General features: G+C 42.5%; 1 protein-coding gene across 1 annotated transcript; it reads right to left on the reverse strand.

Moving 5' to 3' along the window:
- Positions 1-9311: 9311 nt before the first annotated feature.
- On the reverse strand, positions 9312-18408 carry LOC143840185 (regucalcin-like). The gene is made up of 7 exons (XM_077343379.1): positions 18305-18408; positions 17273-17511; positions 15280-15462; positions 13721-13936; positions 11434-11565; positions 10105-10244; positions 9312-9591 (listed from the first exon to the last, which is right to left on the reverse strand). Exons 2-7 carry the CDS (start codon positions 17433-17435, stop codon positions 9541-9543), a joined length of 885 nt encoding a protein of 294 aa, XP_077199494.1. The 5' UTR covers positions 17436-17511; positions 18305-18408; the 3' UTR covers positions 9312-9540.
- Positions 18409-18675: the final 267 nt, after the last annotated feature.

Raw genomic sequence — 18675 nt, forward strand, 5'->3', positions numbered from 1 at the left:
GTAAAATGAAATTACGAAACACAAGAGCTATGTGAGCCAACATTGCTATATTTGGGACAACTGTTCTAGCAATATGTGTACACGCCTTTTTTGCAACCTAAGTACATCAACAATTGTGCTGGATCAGACCACTGGTCTTTCTTGTCCATTATTCTGTTTCCCTTAGTGGCCAACCAGTTGCCCCCAGAAAATCTATGCAGGGATCTAAGCTCCTTCCCTGTTGCTGCCTCTGCTGTTATTCAGAGCCAGTTTGGTGCAGTGTTTAGGAGTGCGGACTCCTAATCTGGCATGCCGGGTTCGATTCTGCACTCCCCCACATGCAGCCAGCTGGGTGACCTTGGGCTTGCCACAGCACTGATAAAAGTATTCTGACCAAGCAGGAATATCAGGGCTCTCTCAGCCTCACCCACCCCACAGGGTATCTGTTGTGGGGAGAAGAAAGGGAAGGCGACTGTAAACCACTTTGAGCCTCCTTCGAGTAGAGAAAAGCAACATATAAGAACCAACTCTTCTTCTTCTTCTCTGAACATAGAGGTTGCATGTGGCCATTGTGGCTAATAGCCATTTGTGGACCTTGTAATGTTTTCCACTCCAGCATCTGGACTCTGATTTTAGCATCTGTCAGATTACTCTCTCCTGACATGTGCAATGTACCCATAATGCAGACAAGTTAGACATAATCATTCATAGGAGCCATAACCACTCACTGCAGCCTGCTTTCCTTCCTTGTCTTTCTCTTTCCCACCTACCAACCAGCCTTTCATCTGCACCCCATCTTCAGCAATATTTATTATTTGTTTCATTTGTGCTTTATCTTACTCCACAACGAGAACCCAAAGAAGTTTACATAATTCCCCTCCATTTTATCCTCACAACAACCCTGTGAGGTAGGTTAGGCTAAAACTGAGTCCCTAGCCCAAGGTGAGCTTCCATGGCAGAGTGGGAATTCAAACCTGGGTCCCCGATATCCTACTCTGAATCTCTAACTGCTATACAACTGTAATGAGAATTGGCTATATTGATAAAGCTTCTTCAACTTACTTAACATTATTATTTAAGTAACTGCGGTGAACTAAACTGACATTGTATGCATTTTGTTATTGGTACTTATAGAATACTATGTAATCACTGCCTGAAAGCTAGTGTTGTATAGTGGTTATTAACCTTAACAGCAGGGATAGGCAACCTGTGGACCTCCAGATGTTCATGGACTACAGTTCCCATGGGCTCATGGGAATTGTAGTCCATGAACATCTGGAGGACCACAGGTTGACTACCCCTCCTCTACAGAACACTACCCTGGTAGGTTAGCCTGCACTCACCTGGATAGGCCAGGCCACCCCGGCACATTATTCTTGGAAGCTAAACAGGTTTGGTGCAGGCCAGTATTTGGATAGAAGAAGAAGAAGAGTTGGTTCTTATATGCTGCTTTTCCCTACCCAAAGGAGGCTCAAAGCGGCTTACATTCACCTTCCCATTCCTCTCCCCACAACAGACACCCTGTGGGGTGGGTGAGGCTGAGAGAGGACTGATATCACTGCTCGGTCAGAACAGTTTTATCAGTGCCGTGGCGAGCCCAAGGTCACCCAGCTGGTTGCATGTGGGGGAGCGCAGAATCGAACCTGGCATGCCAGATCAGAAGTCCGCACTCCTAACCTAGAAGATCGCCAAGGAATACCAAGGCCGTGACATGGAGGCAGGGAATAACAAATCGGCTCTGAACATTTCTTACCTAAAAATCTGTATGGGGTCACTGTAAGTAAGTTGTGATTTTAGGGCACTTTCTACTGCCACCAGCAAGGACAGCCAAAATGCTTTTTATTGAAAGACTAGGGGCAAAGCCCGTTGTCTCCAAGAATGCAACGAGCGCTAGAGCTTGGCAGTGGGAAGAGGAAGGGGAGGAGTTGTCCAGTCTGTAAGGGCATGGGGTTGAATGTGTGTGTTGTGTGGGAGGTTGTGGTGGCGTGGTGGCAAATGAGGGCATGGGTGTGGAGATATGGGTGTCAAGAACTTGTGGTGTGGAACGTTCGTTGAGTGTGGGAGAAGACTGACCTTTGGGAATTTTGGCATAGTGGTTACAGATGAGCTTTCCAGAGCCATGTCCTCAGATATGTGAAGGGAAAATCAGACTGGAGACTCTTCTTAGGGGAAGATTACATGGCAACGAATTCCCCCCAGTTCTGCGTCATTTCCCTTCTTGTTTGAATTAGGCCACATTCACCGAAATGCCCCTCTGCCCTAATACACATGGAGTAGTCACAGTACGCAGGTGTCCACCCTGTTCCTTCTGTCTCCCATGTTTTCACTGTTGGTAAAATGTTATGTGCCCACATGCTTCTTTCATGGTTGCTCCTTAGAAGAACGGATTTTTGTACCCTATTGCTTACTATCCAAAGGAGTCTCAAAGCGGTTTACAAACACCTTTTCCATTCGTCTCTCCACAATAGTCAACCTGTGAGGTATGTGGGGTTGTGAGAGATCTGAGAGAACTGGGAATGGGCCGCAGTGACCCAGCAGGCCTGGGTCTCAAAGCATTTTCCAATCGTCTTCCCTTTCTCTCCCCATAGCAGACTCCACATGAGGGAGGTGGGGTAGCGAGCCTCGCAGGGAAGCTGGCAACCCTAAGAGGAAGACTCTCTGTGCACAGCAGTCTTGACCTTAGTAAGGTTTTTTATACTGGTTTTTTTATTTCCCAGGCCAAGGTTATTTGCCAGGCCAATAAGTCATTACAGTTACTATGTGTCTCCAGATATTTACTTGTTCTCTATTTACAGTTTCAGGCTGTAAATATTTATTTAGATCTTCGTGCACTTTCCAGACTCACAGGACTGATGCTGGTCTGCCTGTCTGCACCCCAGAATACAAACAGTTGCTGGTAAGGGACTCATAGGCCAGGAGGGACACACCTGCACCACTCCATCCCAAATGCAGGCAAAAATGTCTCATTTGAAGGCTGGACTCTGAGGCATTGTCCCACCTCCAAACCTCCAGGAATATTTCCAACTCAGGGGTAGCCAACCTACAGATGTAGCCTGGAGAGCTCCTGGAATTACAGCTCACCTGCAGAGTAAAAAGATCACTTCCAAGGCAGAAAGGGCTACTTTGGACAGGGTTGTAGTAGAGAAGAAACATTTAAGGCTTCCCACACATGTTGTTGTTGAATTGAAAGACTTGAGGCCTACTGCACAGGGTTGTTGTGCAGATGAAACAGGAGACAAAAGAACCAGTTTCCTCCGTAGAATAACGCTGTGCAACGGCCTCAAATCTGCAGAGAGTTGCAAAGAAGACACATGGCTTGGCTGTGTCTAACCTCCGGGTAGAGCAGTATTTTAAGTGAGAAGGGGCTTTTCTGTGGCCTCCCTGTCAGGCAACTGTTTGGCAGAAGGGGAAAGTCCCCCCCCCCTCAAAAGGAAGGCCCTCAGGCTCCACTGCATTGCTCTTGGAAAGGCCTCCTTCCCTCAGTCAGGGCCTGTCAGAGGCTCCTTCACAGCAGGCCTGAAGGGGGGGAGGGGAGCACTCAGCAGCCTCCTGCCAGCTCTGTCAGGGTTCTGAGGCAATTTACAGTTGGACATGACAGTTAGGACAGCCTTGGGGCGAAAAGGGCTGGCGCAGCCTCTGTTCTCATCCCCCTTGGCAGCCCTACTGACCTCCTGTCCCTTTGGTGGTCAGGAGCAGACTGGCAGCCAGACTGGGCTGGGTGAATGGAATTTTGGTCTGTCCTGGTGAGGGGCCAATAGGAAGGCACTTTGCGCACCTTCTCATTGGCTGCTTGGCCCTGGATGGACACTTGGAGGGCCCAATCAGGAGCTGCTTCGCGGCTCCTGATTGGGCCCTCTGAGTTTTTATCCTGGACAGGGCCCGCCCTAACTCCTCCCCAGGTGGCCTTACCCTTTTATTTAATACCACAGGAGCGGTTAAAGACTAGGGGCCAAGCCTGTTGCATTCAGGAATACAACAGGTACTAGATGGGGGGGGAGTGGAAGAAGTCTGTGGATGGCCTCTCCCTCCCCCCAAGACCAGGAAAGGCTTCAGGCAGCTGTTAGGGAATTCACCGGCAGGGTCAGCTCAAATGCAGCAGGGATCTGCAGCATCTGAACCTCGGAGGGAAGTGGAAGGAGGAGGAGGTGGTCAGGGGTTGGAGATGGAAGGTGATTGGCTGGCCTCAGGACAGGCAGGAAAGCCAGTTGGAAGAGGAGGCACTCAGGGGCAGGACAGCCGACCTGAGTGGGTGTTAAGCGCTGAGTGGCATTTAAGCCATGAGACACGCTCCTCCTCCAAGGCCTTACCAGAAATATATTATGTGGAACAGATAATTAGCAGATATTACTTGTATCTTGGCATAGGTAGACGGTGATTTGTACGTTGTCAGCAGTCACATGAATCAAGCATGCTTATCAAGTGACTTTTTATCCGGATCTTGTCAATATGCTGTCCTGTAATACCTGCCTCTTTTAAAGCAGCCTCTCTTAATTGCCGTTTTGAGCATCAGGAAGTACTTTTACCACTCATGATACTCCTTCAGGTAGTGAAAAGCTGGGCACAAAATACTAAACAACAGGATATTTGGGGTTTTAATCAGTTCTTCAGGCCAGAAATTGGGATGCATTCACACAGAAAGCAGCACAACCCAGGCCAATCAACTCTTCGGGAGAAATTCACATAAACTGAGGATGGCAAACAGTTTATTTCCAACAAAGTGCAGTAATCTCAGCATACAGTCATAACGAGTCCCTGGGTGGATATCTTGTTTTCGAATAACTTCTTCAGTGACTTTTAAGAATAATTCCTCTTTTCCATACATTTTAAAGATTTCTTCACACTCACGTCTTCAAAATATCATTCCAACACAAAGGCTTTTCACTCTCAATACAACCTAGGGAACTCGTAGACTCTGCCTACAATAGTCCCCAACTCTTCAGCCTGCCATGTACATAGTGAGCATGTTCCTTCAAGGGCCAAATGTGATATTATTGGAGAATTCTGTAATCAGGAACCTATTTATTATTATTATTATTATTATTATTATTATTATTATTATTATTATTACTACTACTATTACTACTACTACTACTACTACTTACTACTACTACTACTACAAATTTCAAAGCTACTATTAGGGACTGCAGAAATTGGTTAGGGAAGCAGTGCTTCTGGAGAATTATTTAACCCTTTCGCTTCATGCCATATTGTGTGGTAGTTAGAATGTCAGACTAGGATCTGGAAGGTGCAGATTCCAATCCTCACTCTGCCATGGGAGCTTGCTGAGTGACCTTGGGTCAGTGGCACATTCTCAGCCTAACCTACCTCAAAAGGGTGTTGTGAGGATAAAATGGATAAGAGAATAATGATGTAAGCTCCCATACTGTTTATCTAGTTTAAATACCCCCTCCCAGCTGCTCCTTGTGCAAGATAACATATATGTATCATACATTTTCCAGTTCAATGGAGGACATTTCTCTTTTGTCCTGTCAACTGCCCTTTTCTCTCACCTGCTGCACAGCACATCCACAAACAAGGGGATGGGGCAGAGAAGAGTTCCGTAAATTTAAGTTACTGAAGGCTTCAGATCAGTTTTCCACACTTCAACAGTTACCTAGAGGAAACACAGCCTCTGATTGTCCTCCTCCGTTCAAATAAACATACGAAATATAATAAACACATCATATTCACTCTAGAATCATAGAATCATAGAGTTGGGAGGGACCTCACATCAAAATCACAAGATGTCATAGTCCCATTGTATACGGCACTGGTCAGACCACACTTGGAGTACTGTGTGCAGTTCTGGAGGCCTCACTTCAAGAAGGACATAGATAAAATTGAAAGGGTACAGAGGAGAGCGACGAAGATGATATGGGGCCAAGGGACCAAGCCCTATGAAGATAGGTTGAGGGACTTGGGAATGTTCAGCCTGGAGAAAAGGAGGTTGAGAGGGGACATGATAGCCCTCTTTAAGTATTTGAAAGGTTGTCACTTGGAGGAGGGCAGGATGCTGTTTCTGTTGGCTGCAGAGGAGAGGACACGCAGTAATGGGTTTAAACTTCAAGTACAACGATATAGGCTAGATATCAGGAAAAAGTTTTTCACAGTCAGAGTAGTTCAGCAGTGGAATAGGCTGCCTAAGGAGGTGGTGAGCTCCCCCTCACTGGCAGTCTTCAAGCAAAGGTTGGATACACACTTTTCTTGGATGCTTTAGGATGCTTAGGGCTAATCCTGCGTTGAGCAGGGGTTGGACTAGATGGCCTGTATGGCCCCTTCCAACTCTATGATTCTATGATTCTATGATTCTATGACCTCATGAGTCATCTAGTCCAATTCCCTGCACTATGCAAGATATTCTCCTGGATCTTTTTGAAATGACAAATCTTCTTACATCATTTATAAATAAGAGCTTCTTTACAGTGTCATATCTGTTTCTTCTGTATCTGTTTCCTATCAGTGCAATACCGACACAATTGGTGTTTAATTCCATATAAACTTATGCTGTATATACCAAATTTATTCTTCCGGGTTTCCTTTGCAGGATGGTGTACAGCAGTAGCCGCGTTCTACAGTGATTTCACACACATACACACACAAAAACCCCTCAACAACGTTGTGATATCTTCTATAGTTTGAGGAGGCTTATTTGGGATCCCCAATATTGTTATGTACCATATTTGGGGTAATTATCCTGTCCGGATGATATTTACTTTGGTTTTAATGGGACCCTCATGCCAAATCCATTAGAACTGCAAACATGTCTGGAAAAAAATGTCCTGTGCTGTGTGGAAAGGAGCTGCTGATGTTTTTCACCTGGCAAATAACATGCTAATAAGCCTCTATTAAAAGGACAGAGCTTTCTAGGTTCTCCAGGGCAGGGGTAGTCAACCTGTGGTCCTCCAGATGTTCATGGACTACAATTCCCATGAACCCCTGCCAGCAAATGCTGGCAGGGGCTCATAGGAATTGTAGTCCATGGACATCTGGAGGATCACAGGTTGACTACCCCTGCTCTAGGGAGCTAGCAACCATGTCACCAATAGGGATGAAATTCTCATGGAATATAGCACTCTCCCAATATAGCCCTACCCCTGGCTAAAGAGAAAAACTTCCCACTTTGCAACCCATTACAATTTTCCTTTGCAGAGTATGGACACAGGAGTATTGTGATGGTGCCCCACCCCCCAAACTCCTTCTAGCATTGGGATTCTGGTGCTGATGTGTGAGAGAGAAACAGAGTATGCCTAAAAACATTATAAATTCATATATGCACACATATGACTTTTATTCATTCAGTCATTTCGGGATCAAACAGCAAAGCACAGCAAGGTGAGGGACAGGGAGATGCAAGCTTTGACCTCACTGTACCTACCTGCACTATTCACCCGGCACTATCCCTACTTTACACACGGAAAAGCAAGCTCTGTATATCTAAGCCAAGGAGCCTGCAGTAGAATTGATTGTAGACAAATACCTATCAGGCACAGAACACAAGGCAAGGTGATCCGGTCATATGAAGCCCCTGTCAGGCATGTACTTGCAGAGTCTTTGTTCATCTCCTGATCCTCCTCTCCAAGGACCTTTTTAACAGCGATAGCAAACGGAAACCGTGAACACTATAAGTGCAGCTGTACTCATCACAGCACTGCCAGAAAAAAATAAGTTCACCTCATGATGTTAACATACAGGGTATGGTCCATTTCAGTTTTGAATGGTCACTTTCCAAATTCATTTTGCCTATTACAAATCTCATAATTCTTTCCTAATCCAGAGTTCCCTTTTCCTTACTATCCTTCCGACTGATGCTCTCAGAATAGTTTCTTCTTGCAAAGTTGTTATTGTCTTCAGGATCCTCACATCTATACCATTACCACCATCTCCCTTCTTTGCTTTACCAAATTTAAAAAATGTTCTCCAAGATACCTTGTTCGGTCCCTTTCGTTGACAGCCCAAGGAATAATTTTCTTACCTTATAGTACTCAGAAGAGCTACTTGACTAGCTGAGGACAGCTTGAGGGATTCCTCAGGCTTTTTGTGAAGGAATATATTCACGTGTGACTCTACAGCCTGATCTCAAAACAAACAAATACCTGTAGGATGTAGCAGCTTCTCCTCTTGGTGTGGCTTTTCCTATTGCGGAGTTCTTGCCTAACTGTATTGAAGCCATGAAAAACAAAAGCCACTTATGAAATCCTGCTAATTTGCCTTGGGCAGGACCTGGGATGGGTGAGTTGCTTTCTAACAAGCATGGGCCAAATGGAAACCAACAAAGAAGGTTGACAGTCCTGGGTGTGGGGATTCTTCAGCAATGACAAGCAACCAGATTAAAGTAACAAGACCACGCTGTGGGTGTTGTGACCCAGATGGAGAGCTGAAGGGACCCTTTAGGTATCAAAAGATTAGCTGCCTCAGTAGCTCCCTTCCAATGCTTATTAATCCATCCTGCAGGCATCTCTGCATGAAACCTGGGGCTGCAGGTTATGATTTGAGTGTTGACTGGAAGCCACTTCCTCTCAATGGGAAGACTCCATCACAAAGACTTAATAATTTATTGGGCTTTTGTGTGTGTGGTGAATAACAGAGTTGTGGCCACATTTATTAACAATTTATAATTCTCCTGGCTCATCGTTCATAGCACCAAGGCATATTTGTTGTTGCTGTTAAGTGTGAAGTCGTGTCCGACCCATCGCAACCCCATGGACAATGATCCTCCAGGCCTTCCTGTCCTCTACCATTCCCCAGAGTCCATTTAAGTTTGCACCTACTGCTTCAGTGACTCCATCCAGCCACCTCATTCTCTGTTGTCCCCTTCTTCTTTTGCCCTCGATCACTCCCAGCATTAGGCTCTTCTCCAGGGAGTCCTTCCTTCTCATGAGGTGGCCAAAGTATTTGAGTTTCATCTTCAGGATCTGGCCTTCTAAGGAGCAGTCCGGGCTGATCTCCTCTAAGACTGACCGGTTTATTCACCTTGCAGTCCAAGGGACTAGCACCAGAGTTCCAGCACCAGAGTTCAAAAGCCTCTGAGGTACCTCCAGGGTCATTTAGGGCTGCAGCAGGAGGTGAGAAGCTTGTGTTCTCCCCTTCTTGATCACAGAAACACCCACTGAATCTCACCCACTGTGCTGGAGGTAACCGCAAAATCAACGCCTTAGATAAAGAATGGTCTTGCATGGCCAGAACAGGTATGCAATAGCTTGAAGAAATGCTAGATGAATGAAACTGAGTGAAACAAATGTAGCTGTTTACCAGAGGACAGCTATGACTCTGTTTTCAAGTCTTTTGGGGGAATACTCAGTGCTTGAACACAGTTCTGAAAGCCATTCCTACACTTATTGTAACATGCTTCAACCTTTATTAGGAAGGGAATTAATTCAAAAACAGAAAAGGCCATAAACAATATGTTGGTAAATTAAAAATGTTCTCATACATTTGTGTGATGTTCCCTTTTACTTTCTCTGTGTCACACCAGGAGATAAAGACTTCCAAACTTGCAAATCTTTGAGATTTCCTTTTGTTGTTGTTATTCTCGGTGCTGGTTTTCTGTTTAAAGGTTAATTGCTAACCTGCATATGAGCATGGCGGGAGTCCCTTCACTCCAAGTCCAGTTATCTGTTTTCAAAAAGGCAGGACAGAGAACACAAGAGTCATCAACATATCTGGTAATTAACTAGAAATCATTTCTTCCAACAAACGTTTGCTGCATCTATTCTGATATATTTAGTTTGTTCCCCACAGACTTCAGCAAAAAAAAAAACCTCAATAAGAATTCTAGCCGTATTAGAGTTGCAGCATGTTTTAAGAAAACCAGTCAATTGGAATCAGTCTTATAAACACAGATTTAAAGTGTTCCAGCCAGTGGAAGAAGAGGATTTTCTCCAGTTCTCCATCCCCACTTCAGACACAGAGCCCACTTGTCACTCACACTCTTTGTGGAAGTCCACCAACCCACAAGGACATAGTTTCCAAGCCCGTGGCAGGGAGGAGGCTGGAAGTTTTGTGCAAGGGCCTCTTTGTTTACATAGCACAGGATCCAAATGATAAATCGTAAAATGAACATGCTTCATTTCATTGTAGCCTGTCATATACCCCATCAATTTAAAACCACTGAAACTACTAATTCACCTTGAAAACATTGCCAGTCTGTGGCTCCACATCCGTGTCTAGGGAAGCAGAAGTGACGTACAATTCTGAATAATCAGGCCCACCAAAACAGCAGGAAGTAGTCTCTTTAACAGGCAGCCGCACAATCTGCATCCGTCTTCCTATTAAAACACATATGTTCCTTCTTAGGACCAAACTGGATAATCAATTGAAATGTGCTCAGTTCAGAATCTCCAAGAGACCCACTGACCCCCAATTTCCCCATATAATATACATACATTTGTCCTTCTAATATCCTCTATGGCTACAATAATTTATGAGCTCTCTTCTTAGGAAGTTCAACAACCTTTCACTTTCATCTGCTTTTAGAGGAGTTTATTGGGTTTTCTTCTTTTAACAATGATCTTATGATTATATATTTATCCAGCCGTTGACCCAAACAGCAGGAAGTACTACACCTGACAAGTTACTTAGCAACCAAATGAGTTAGATTGAGAGAGAGAGTTACTGGGAGGGGGGAGAGAGCAGGTTGGCATGACCATAGATGGTCATATCACCTGATAAATGTTTAACAAATTTAAAAAACATTTTAAAAACCAATTAACTCCCCCCCATTTGGGAATCACTTCCAGTGCCGTCAAGAAACCCCAGGGTTTCACGAAACCCTGGTTGAGAAAACCTGATCTACCACTTCATGTTTTCTGCTTTCATTTTGGATGGTTCTAACTTGATTACTTTTAATCACTATTCACTGTTGAAAGGCACTTTGTACAAATCAGCAGTTGCTACACATAATGATAATTAAGACAGTAATGAAAAATGCTTCTTTCAGCTTGTGAACCGTGTTTTAATTAAAAGATTCTTTGGTGAATGCGGGATGTTCTTAGGATTCTTGATTTGGCTGTTTCTTCCAAGTTCAAATAAGTAATTTTAATATGGGAAATAATAGCAGTGCATCATTTTGTGATAATTTAGCATGTGTAAATATGTAAGAAGAAGGCTCCCACCTACTCTTCTCCTCAAGAAAACCCTCTGACTAAAGTTTGAGCTACATTATCTGCCCCTGTGCCTATTTGTGTGTCTGTCTTACACCAGTGGGCCAAACATGCTGATTTTTCGCAGTATGTTTCGGTTCACCTCAGAAAGTCTCACATCAGGTATGAGGGAACTTATCTCCCAGGTGTGCAGGGCCCTGATTCAGATCAAGACTATGGTGCAGGGGCTTCAGTTTCCTCCCTGCACCATCTCCCCAAGCCAGAATGGCCCTGGGAAGGACTTATTCTTCACATTCGGGGGGAGTGCATGTGTAGAGTCACCTCTCTCTCTGTCCTATGTTTTCCTGCTGCTTACCTGTCTCAGGATCTATACGGATCACTTGTCCTCCCCTGTAACAGGCAACCCAGAGTTTCCCTTCTGTATCGATACTCATCCCATCTGGGATGTGGTCCTCTTTTGTCATCTTATATATACTTCTGCGGTTGGCTGTAGAAAGAGAATGGCACAATTTAGGGAATAAATCACAACTTCATAAGTCAACAGTTCCCTGAAACAAGAAAGGCTAAAAAGTGCCATAGCTTGATTTTCCCAGATGCTGCTGTTGAGCAACCATGTTGCTGCATTGTGTCAGGAAAGGGAGGGGGACCACACCCAGCCCAAAATCTTCCACGAAGATTTACTCAGTACTTGGAGCTGGAATGGCACAATGTGGGCACAACTCTTTAATTACAGTAGGCACAAGTCTTTAATTACGTCATGCAAGAAATGCCTGTCATCGGATTGAAGGCCTGGTTGTGAATTCCTTCCTCTGTAAATAATCAGCCCAATTCAATATTGAGTAATTTGGCCCTGTTCAACTAAACTTTCATGAATAGTGTTTAGTACACCTGAATAGCATTTTGTAAATACCTCTTATTGAAAGTTATCATCTTCCTTTTCAATTTATTCTACATGTAATTAACTGTTTAACTATATCAGCATAAAATTAATTGTCTGACAAGGTGTTTGGGAGAAGGTGACTTACATCTGAACAACTGGGCTTGGATCCTATGAATAAGTTTCAGCATGCCAGTCGCTGCTGTGAAGCACCCATCCGCTAGTGCTAGAATAACCATTAGTGCAAAGGTAACAGCCCTTACACAGAACAGAGTGCCAGTGCAAGAGGAATCATGCTTCATGGCACAGACCCTCACAGACCTCATTCAGAGGATCTAAGCCAAAGTATTTACAGGAGTCCAGGTCTGAATCCAGGAGGAGGCACCCAGTGACCTTGGGGCCAGGCAAACACAGATTCTAACTTGCACAATGCAAGTCTTAAAGAAACCTGATTTTATTCAAGGGGACCTTACAGCAGGAAAGTACAGCAGGTGGAGGTATTACTAGCCATCTTGCCCATTGCTAATCCAGGCCTCCACAGAATACATGTTAAGTAGACACAAGTAATCAGTGTTTGTGCTAGACAAGCAAGCCAAGCTGGACTAGCTAGTTGGAAGGCCAAAAACAGATAAGAAGCATGATCCTTTGTTAGCAAAATGCAGTTGAAGCTGACTTCAAAGGACAGTGGTAGTGCACATCTTCAGGGTTAGCAAGGTCATCTGTAGATATTAACTTCAACTTAACTGCATTTGAAGATAGCACACAAAAGACAGTAGACAATCAGACAAGAGTTTTTCACTGCTTCATCACCACGTTTTTTCAATAATGGCTTTTTCAGTAATAATGACTTTTTCAATAATAATGTTCTTTGTAACAAGCAACTACCAGGATCTGAAATATGAAGTCTTTCCATTGGCAAAGTCAGGTGTGATTCTTTAGTTTAATCCCAGGCCATGCAATTTAACCATGTCACATACTCGAATACAGCAGAGACTAATTCCTTGCTGGAGTGCATCCCGCCCTTTCTCACCATACAATCAAGCTGAGTGCACTCACATTAAGGGATGTGCTGCACTTCCCGATAATTCATCACAAACCACATGCCACCTGCACTCTAGAACAAAAGAGAAGCATACTTTCTGCAGTAGTAAAACAACCATGCTGTTGCTAGGCTGATCCAATATATACAGGGTTTGATGTATGGATGGAAAACCACCAGGGAATCCCTCTGGATTAATTGGGAGATTTTGTGTCCGGGTAGAGTTTTTTGTGTCGCAGCATCTTGTTTTATGGGGTTGATGTTTATTGTGAATTTTATATTGTATTTAATATTGGTTTTTAAGGTTTGGGGGTTTTATATATGTTGTAACCCACCTTGAGACTTTGGGGGAGGCAGGTAAGAAATTACATCATCATAATGTATATGGCTGGGAACACCAAGGAGGAATGGCAGTATAGAAGTGTAAATAAAGAATACTAAACTACTGGGCAAATGCTCTTCTTTAACTAAAATGTATAATATTTTCTGCTTTTAACTGACCTTAATGACAAAAAGAGATGCATCTTAAATAATTACTATTATGTTTTCTTACATAAATGTATTTGTGTCTTTAATATTCAGGTGGAACAGTTTAAAAGCAGCTGAATTATTCCAATATTTCTCCTCTATAAGTATTATAATATTGCAAATATTCATAAAAGCAAGTATGATACTTGACATAAAATCAGTTGAACAGTTTATGGATCCTGAAACAAGAAACCTTACAGATATGTCCTGTTTGCAGATCATAGTCAAAGGCATCCACAGAGTACGAGAGGCTATCGATGTAAAAGAATGTTCTGTTATCCAGAGACCAATCCAAGCCATTGGAGATGTCCACACAGTCAAAGTTTTTCACTACAGAGTGGTCAGGGAAGAGAGTGTAGAGAGAACCTTGTTTCTGTTCTATCAGTCTTGGAGGAATTTCATCACACATTGTGCCTAGAAACAAGCAAAGGGCAAAAGTAAGAGTGTGACAGGTTTAGCCAAGGCTTCTTCAATAAAAGACAGGCTCCAGTATGACTTTTCCCTAATCTCAGTATCAAACCATAAATAATTAGGCTTGGTCTCATCAACCAATTGTGAAAAAATGAGACAACCCTCCCCCCCTTGGTAAAACAAACTTTAATCTCAAGTCTTATGACTTGGATACTGTAGAAAAATCTAAGTATATGATGGTTTATAGTACTTCCAATTTAGTCAGAAAGTCTATACACATCGCTCCACAAAAGAATGGCCCACCTATTAAACTGGATAACTTAAAATTACTTTCTGATGATACCACTAAGCATTTTGTCATATAGCTAGTTGGTAAGATATTTTAACTGTTTTTGATATTACGACACATGGACATCCAATAATAGTCTCTTCAACGTGAAACACTGATGATGATAGTGGAAAGCAAAAGTTTGGTCATCCTGAATGGTCAGGTGTGAAGTGGATTCTGTAGGAGGTTTCACATATTAGCACTAGAGGGAAGAGTCTCTCCTTCAGTCTTGTCATAGCTAGGCTTTCAGAAAGCCAAAGAAATACTTAAGCAACGCTTTGGGGCCTGGCCCTTCAGTCTGATAGGGCCTGGCCACAGCAGCAGCATCCCACTGTAACATACCTCTCCAAAAACCCTTTCTTGGTGGCACATTGTTTAATAACACCAAGAGTCCCTTAATACTGAAGGATATTTACTTTGGCACACTTTCAGTGCCCTGCTCTCAGCCTTTCTGGAAAGCAGACACCTCTGTATGCCTCATTTACATTGGGTGTGTCTCTGCCAAATGGGAAGGGTTGAGACTGTAGAGCACGGCTCCTTCTGTAGTGAGTGACATTCACAGTATACCATATTAATGTTAGTAATCTTTTTAGGAAGATCAGAACAGTTCTACACTTCTTTGTTTCTCTCTGATCTTCAGAAATAACTCGCAACGTTGTAAAATTGTATACGAAGGCATGGAGCATCTGTAAGCAGATGGTTAAGTGGTTAAGGTTGGATTATAATGACACTTTCAAAGCTGATTTAGTATCATAATAAACTGAATAGATGAAGGCCACCTTTCCATTTGCATAGCAAATCTCCATGGTTCATCACAAGGCTGTTTCTCAATTATTCCTTCATTACAAGTACGGTCTACCGTGCATTACGACGACGCCAGCACAGGCATTCTGGCCCGTGAATAATGGGTTTGAGAGGTTACTGTTCATAAAACAACTACAAAGCAATGGAACTAGTCACACAATTTATTACAACCAGAACTAAAGATACTCAAGAAAGTGAATCATGGTCAACCAACCTGCAAATAGTCTTCCTGCGGGATCCACCTTTCCGTCATTGATCCGAGTGTTGGACTTATCCCTGTCCACACGATTAATGGGGGTTACAGACCTCTCTTGCCAGTTCAGAGCAGCAAACTGAGTTCCTTGTGTAATCATGTAACCACCACATTTGCGAAGAGCCACCAAGCTCACTTCGGTATCTGGGAATTGGAGATCAGAAGTTGCATATATAAAATAGCAACAGAGTAAGTGCTTCCATACTGCCTTGAGTAACTTTTGTTGAAACATGAGAGATATTTAGCCTGGAAGGAAAATCTCCTGGAAATCTGTTGTAAGCGTGTTGAGATCCAAAAAGGTAATACAGTGGGATATGAACACAACAAAATACAGCATGTGGGAATTGGCTTGAATTCTGTAATTAATACATTTCCTTACCAGGTTAGACAAATTTACTTTGAATCTTTTTCCCCCTTGGGTCTTGTTTTCATTTCTACATGGTAATGCAATGTAGTTTGGAATTGTATATATAAAGGCTTTTCTCTGGTCTGCAAACAGAGACAGCCAAATGCTCCATTTCAAAGATGATGACCCAAGATGCTTCCATGCTTCAGAGGACAGGCAGGGGGCAGAAGGGTCTCAGCTAACTGCTGTCAGCAACTGATTATCTATCCTGCCCATTGAGTCATATTTATTGAACTCAAGATGTTTCTCATGCAATTAAATCATGTGAATACAAACAAATCGAAAGTGCTGTTTTTTCCTATTTTATCTCTGGAACCTGTTAACAATTTCCATTATGCTGTATATGAATTTATTTTCACACTCTACCTATAAGTTTGAACTGATTCCGTCCATTCCATGACATTGTATCTGAGGAAGTGTACCTGCACACAAAAGCTCATACCTTGAATAAAGCTTTGTTGATCTTAAAGGCGCCACTGGACTCTAAATCTATTCTACTGGGAATTCTGGTCCATCATTTGTCTGATCTGGTAGTGTTCCATGTATATGATTGCCTATCCAATTTTGAAAATTCTATTTTGTTCTCTAGATGAGAGCCAAGTTTCTGTGGCTAAAATCCATATCTGTCTGTATGTCTATCACTGACTGACTGACTTCAAAGTCTTCTATATCTTGTTAGACCTGAATACTTCTCTGATACTGGCATGAATGGCTGCTGACTCATTGTTCAGAAAACTGCTCTGTTTATCTGGCTTCACATCTCAGTGTTAACAAACATATTAGACGTCAGACAGAGTGCAGATATAATGCAGGAAATGGCATTACATCAGCAGAATATAACATGGTGGCAACAGGATAATATGAGCAGCAAAGAGATGAATATGTCCTATACCCAGTGGTAAGTCCCCTATGTCTTCCAAAATTATTCTGTTATGAGAACCACCTTGGTTTGGTGGTTAAAAGCAGCAGCCTCTAAACTGGAGAACTGTTTGATTCCCCTCTCCTCCAGAATTTTAAAGTTTGTGTTATTTTTTTTTTCTTATTAATGATTCTGTGTAAGATTCTTCAAAAAAAAAAATCCTACCTGACTGCATAGTACATATGTCTGTGTTCACAAACTCTCCTGTTGTATGGCTACAAGTATCTGAGGAATAGAGTTTTGAAAGCTTATACACTGGTGATCTTACTGATCCCTAAGGTGTGATTGGACTAGACTAGACTGGACTGGACTGGACTGGACTGGAGTCTTGCTATTTCACTGCAGACCAACACAGCTGCCCTCCTGAAACATTCTAATCTGTTATGCAGTTTTCACACTTCATTACTATAATAAAGTGCTCTTAATGCAGAGAACAGCCCCAAGAGCACAGGGAAATGTCCAGCAGCTTCCCCAATCTCTGTGGCAACTTCCAGAGAGTACCTAAAGACACGTGATGCTGCTTCTGATCACCTAATTCTGAAGATCACACAGAAAGAAATGTCTTAGTACAACTAATGGCAAAATCAGTAGAGGTTTTTTGTTTGTTCTTTTGACAGTTTTGCTCTTACCCAGAGGAATACTTTGTACTTCCTTAGTAAGGGAATTCCATCGGAAGACCTTTTTGTCAACTATATCCACAAAGAGAAGTGAATTTTCCTTTTCCTCCCATAAAGGTGACTCTCCAAGCTTGCAATATGGTTTCACAACAACCTCAACTTTCACAGAAGACATTGCCTTTGGAGAACAGCAGCAATGTGGGTAAAGAACAGGAACGATTAAAAGAAACGTTTGTGTAAATTCAGCTGACCTGAAACAGAAGATCAACAAATTAACATTCCATTCTCAACATCTTCACTTAGAAATAAGTAAGGTAGGGTCCCTTCCAACTCTAGGATTCTATAATTCTGTGATTCTAAGGTTCATGTACCAGAACACTAGATTCTAGACACTGGCAAAGACATGTTGTGTCTTTAGAAGTACATCTATTACACAGAAAGTCCCTCAGTTGAGAACTATTTGACCAAATACATATATATGCTGCTCCTCCACCACCATCATGGTTATGTGCATTTGATACTGTGATCTCAGGGTCTGAAATATTCCTTTTCAACTCTATGTAAACCTGGGCCCTAAATGTTTATATAAATTAGATGATGATGTAACCCATAATTTGCTTACACATACTGTTTAATGCAAGCTACAACACGTTTTACAGAGCAGCAAAATAAATGGTTTATGTTTTCTAAGAACACAACCCAAGCAAAGCCAGTACACCTTTTCATTTCAAAGAACACCCAAAGAATCTCACAAAAAAAAGGAAAAGCTTAAAGGCTAAAATATCAAATGAGGCACAAGACAATACACAAAGCCACTCTAAAATCATCATTCCCATAAAACAATCACAAAACAGAAGGAGAAAATTAGCTTTGACAGTAATGTGTCCTGAGGTTTTGTTTCTGATACGGTTCCGAAATTTTATATTATAAATATATATAATATAATAATTCTATATATTTGCACAGCCTTGTGATCTGCCCTGAGTTTCTGAAGATGCATTAAATAAATTAGAAGACCAACAGTAGGCGATAAAAATGCCTTACAGAATCCAGTACCAGTTGAGTAAATACCAGATCAGACGTCCTGGATGGAGAAGCTCTGTGGAACAGTTGAGATTTCCAAACTGCAGCTCCTTAAAACTCGTGTCAGAATCTCAAAACTGATGACCCGCCTTCCTGGCTCTACAGACCAAATTAATTAATTTTTTAGAAATAACAGCAACCTTAAAGTAGCTGGCAGTGCTAATCTCAATCAAACATTGCAGCATTCCTGATGAATATTATCTTTTTTGTGAACTAGTAAAGTAGGGCAAACTTCAAAGATGCGGTTAGCATTTGAAACCCATGAATTGGGTGATGTGTGTGTGTGCAAGGGTTCTGAAACATGTAACAAAAATTAAACAAGGGCAAACTGA

Source organism: Paroedura picta, chromosome 6 (genome assembly GCF_049243985.1).
Source record: "Paroedura picta isolate Pp20150507F chromosome 6, Ppicta_v3.0, whole genome shotgun sequence".
Classification (NCBI taxonomy): domain Eukaryota; kingdom Metazoa; phylum Chordata; class Lepidosauria; order Squamata; family Gekkonidae; genus Paroedura; species Paroedura picta.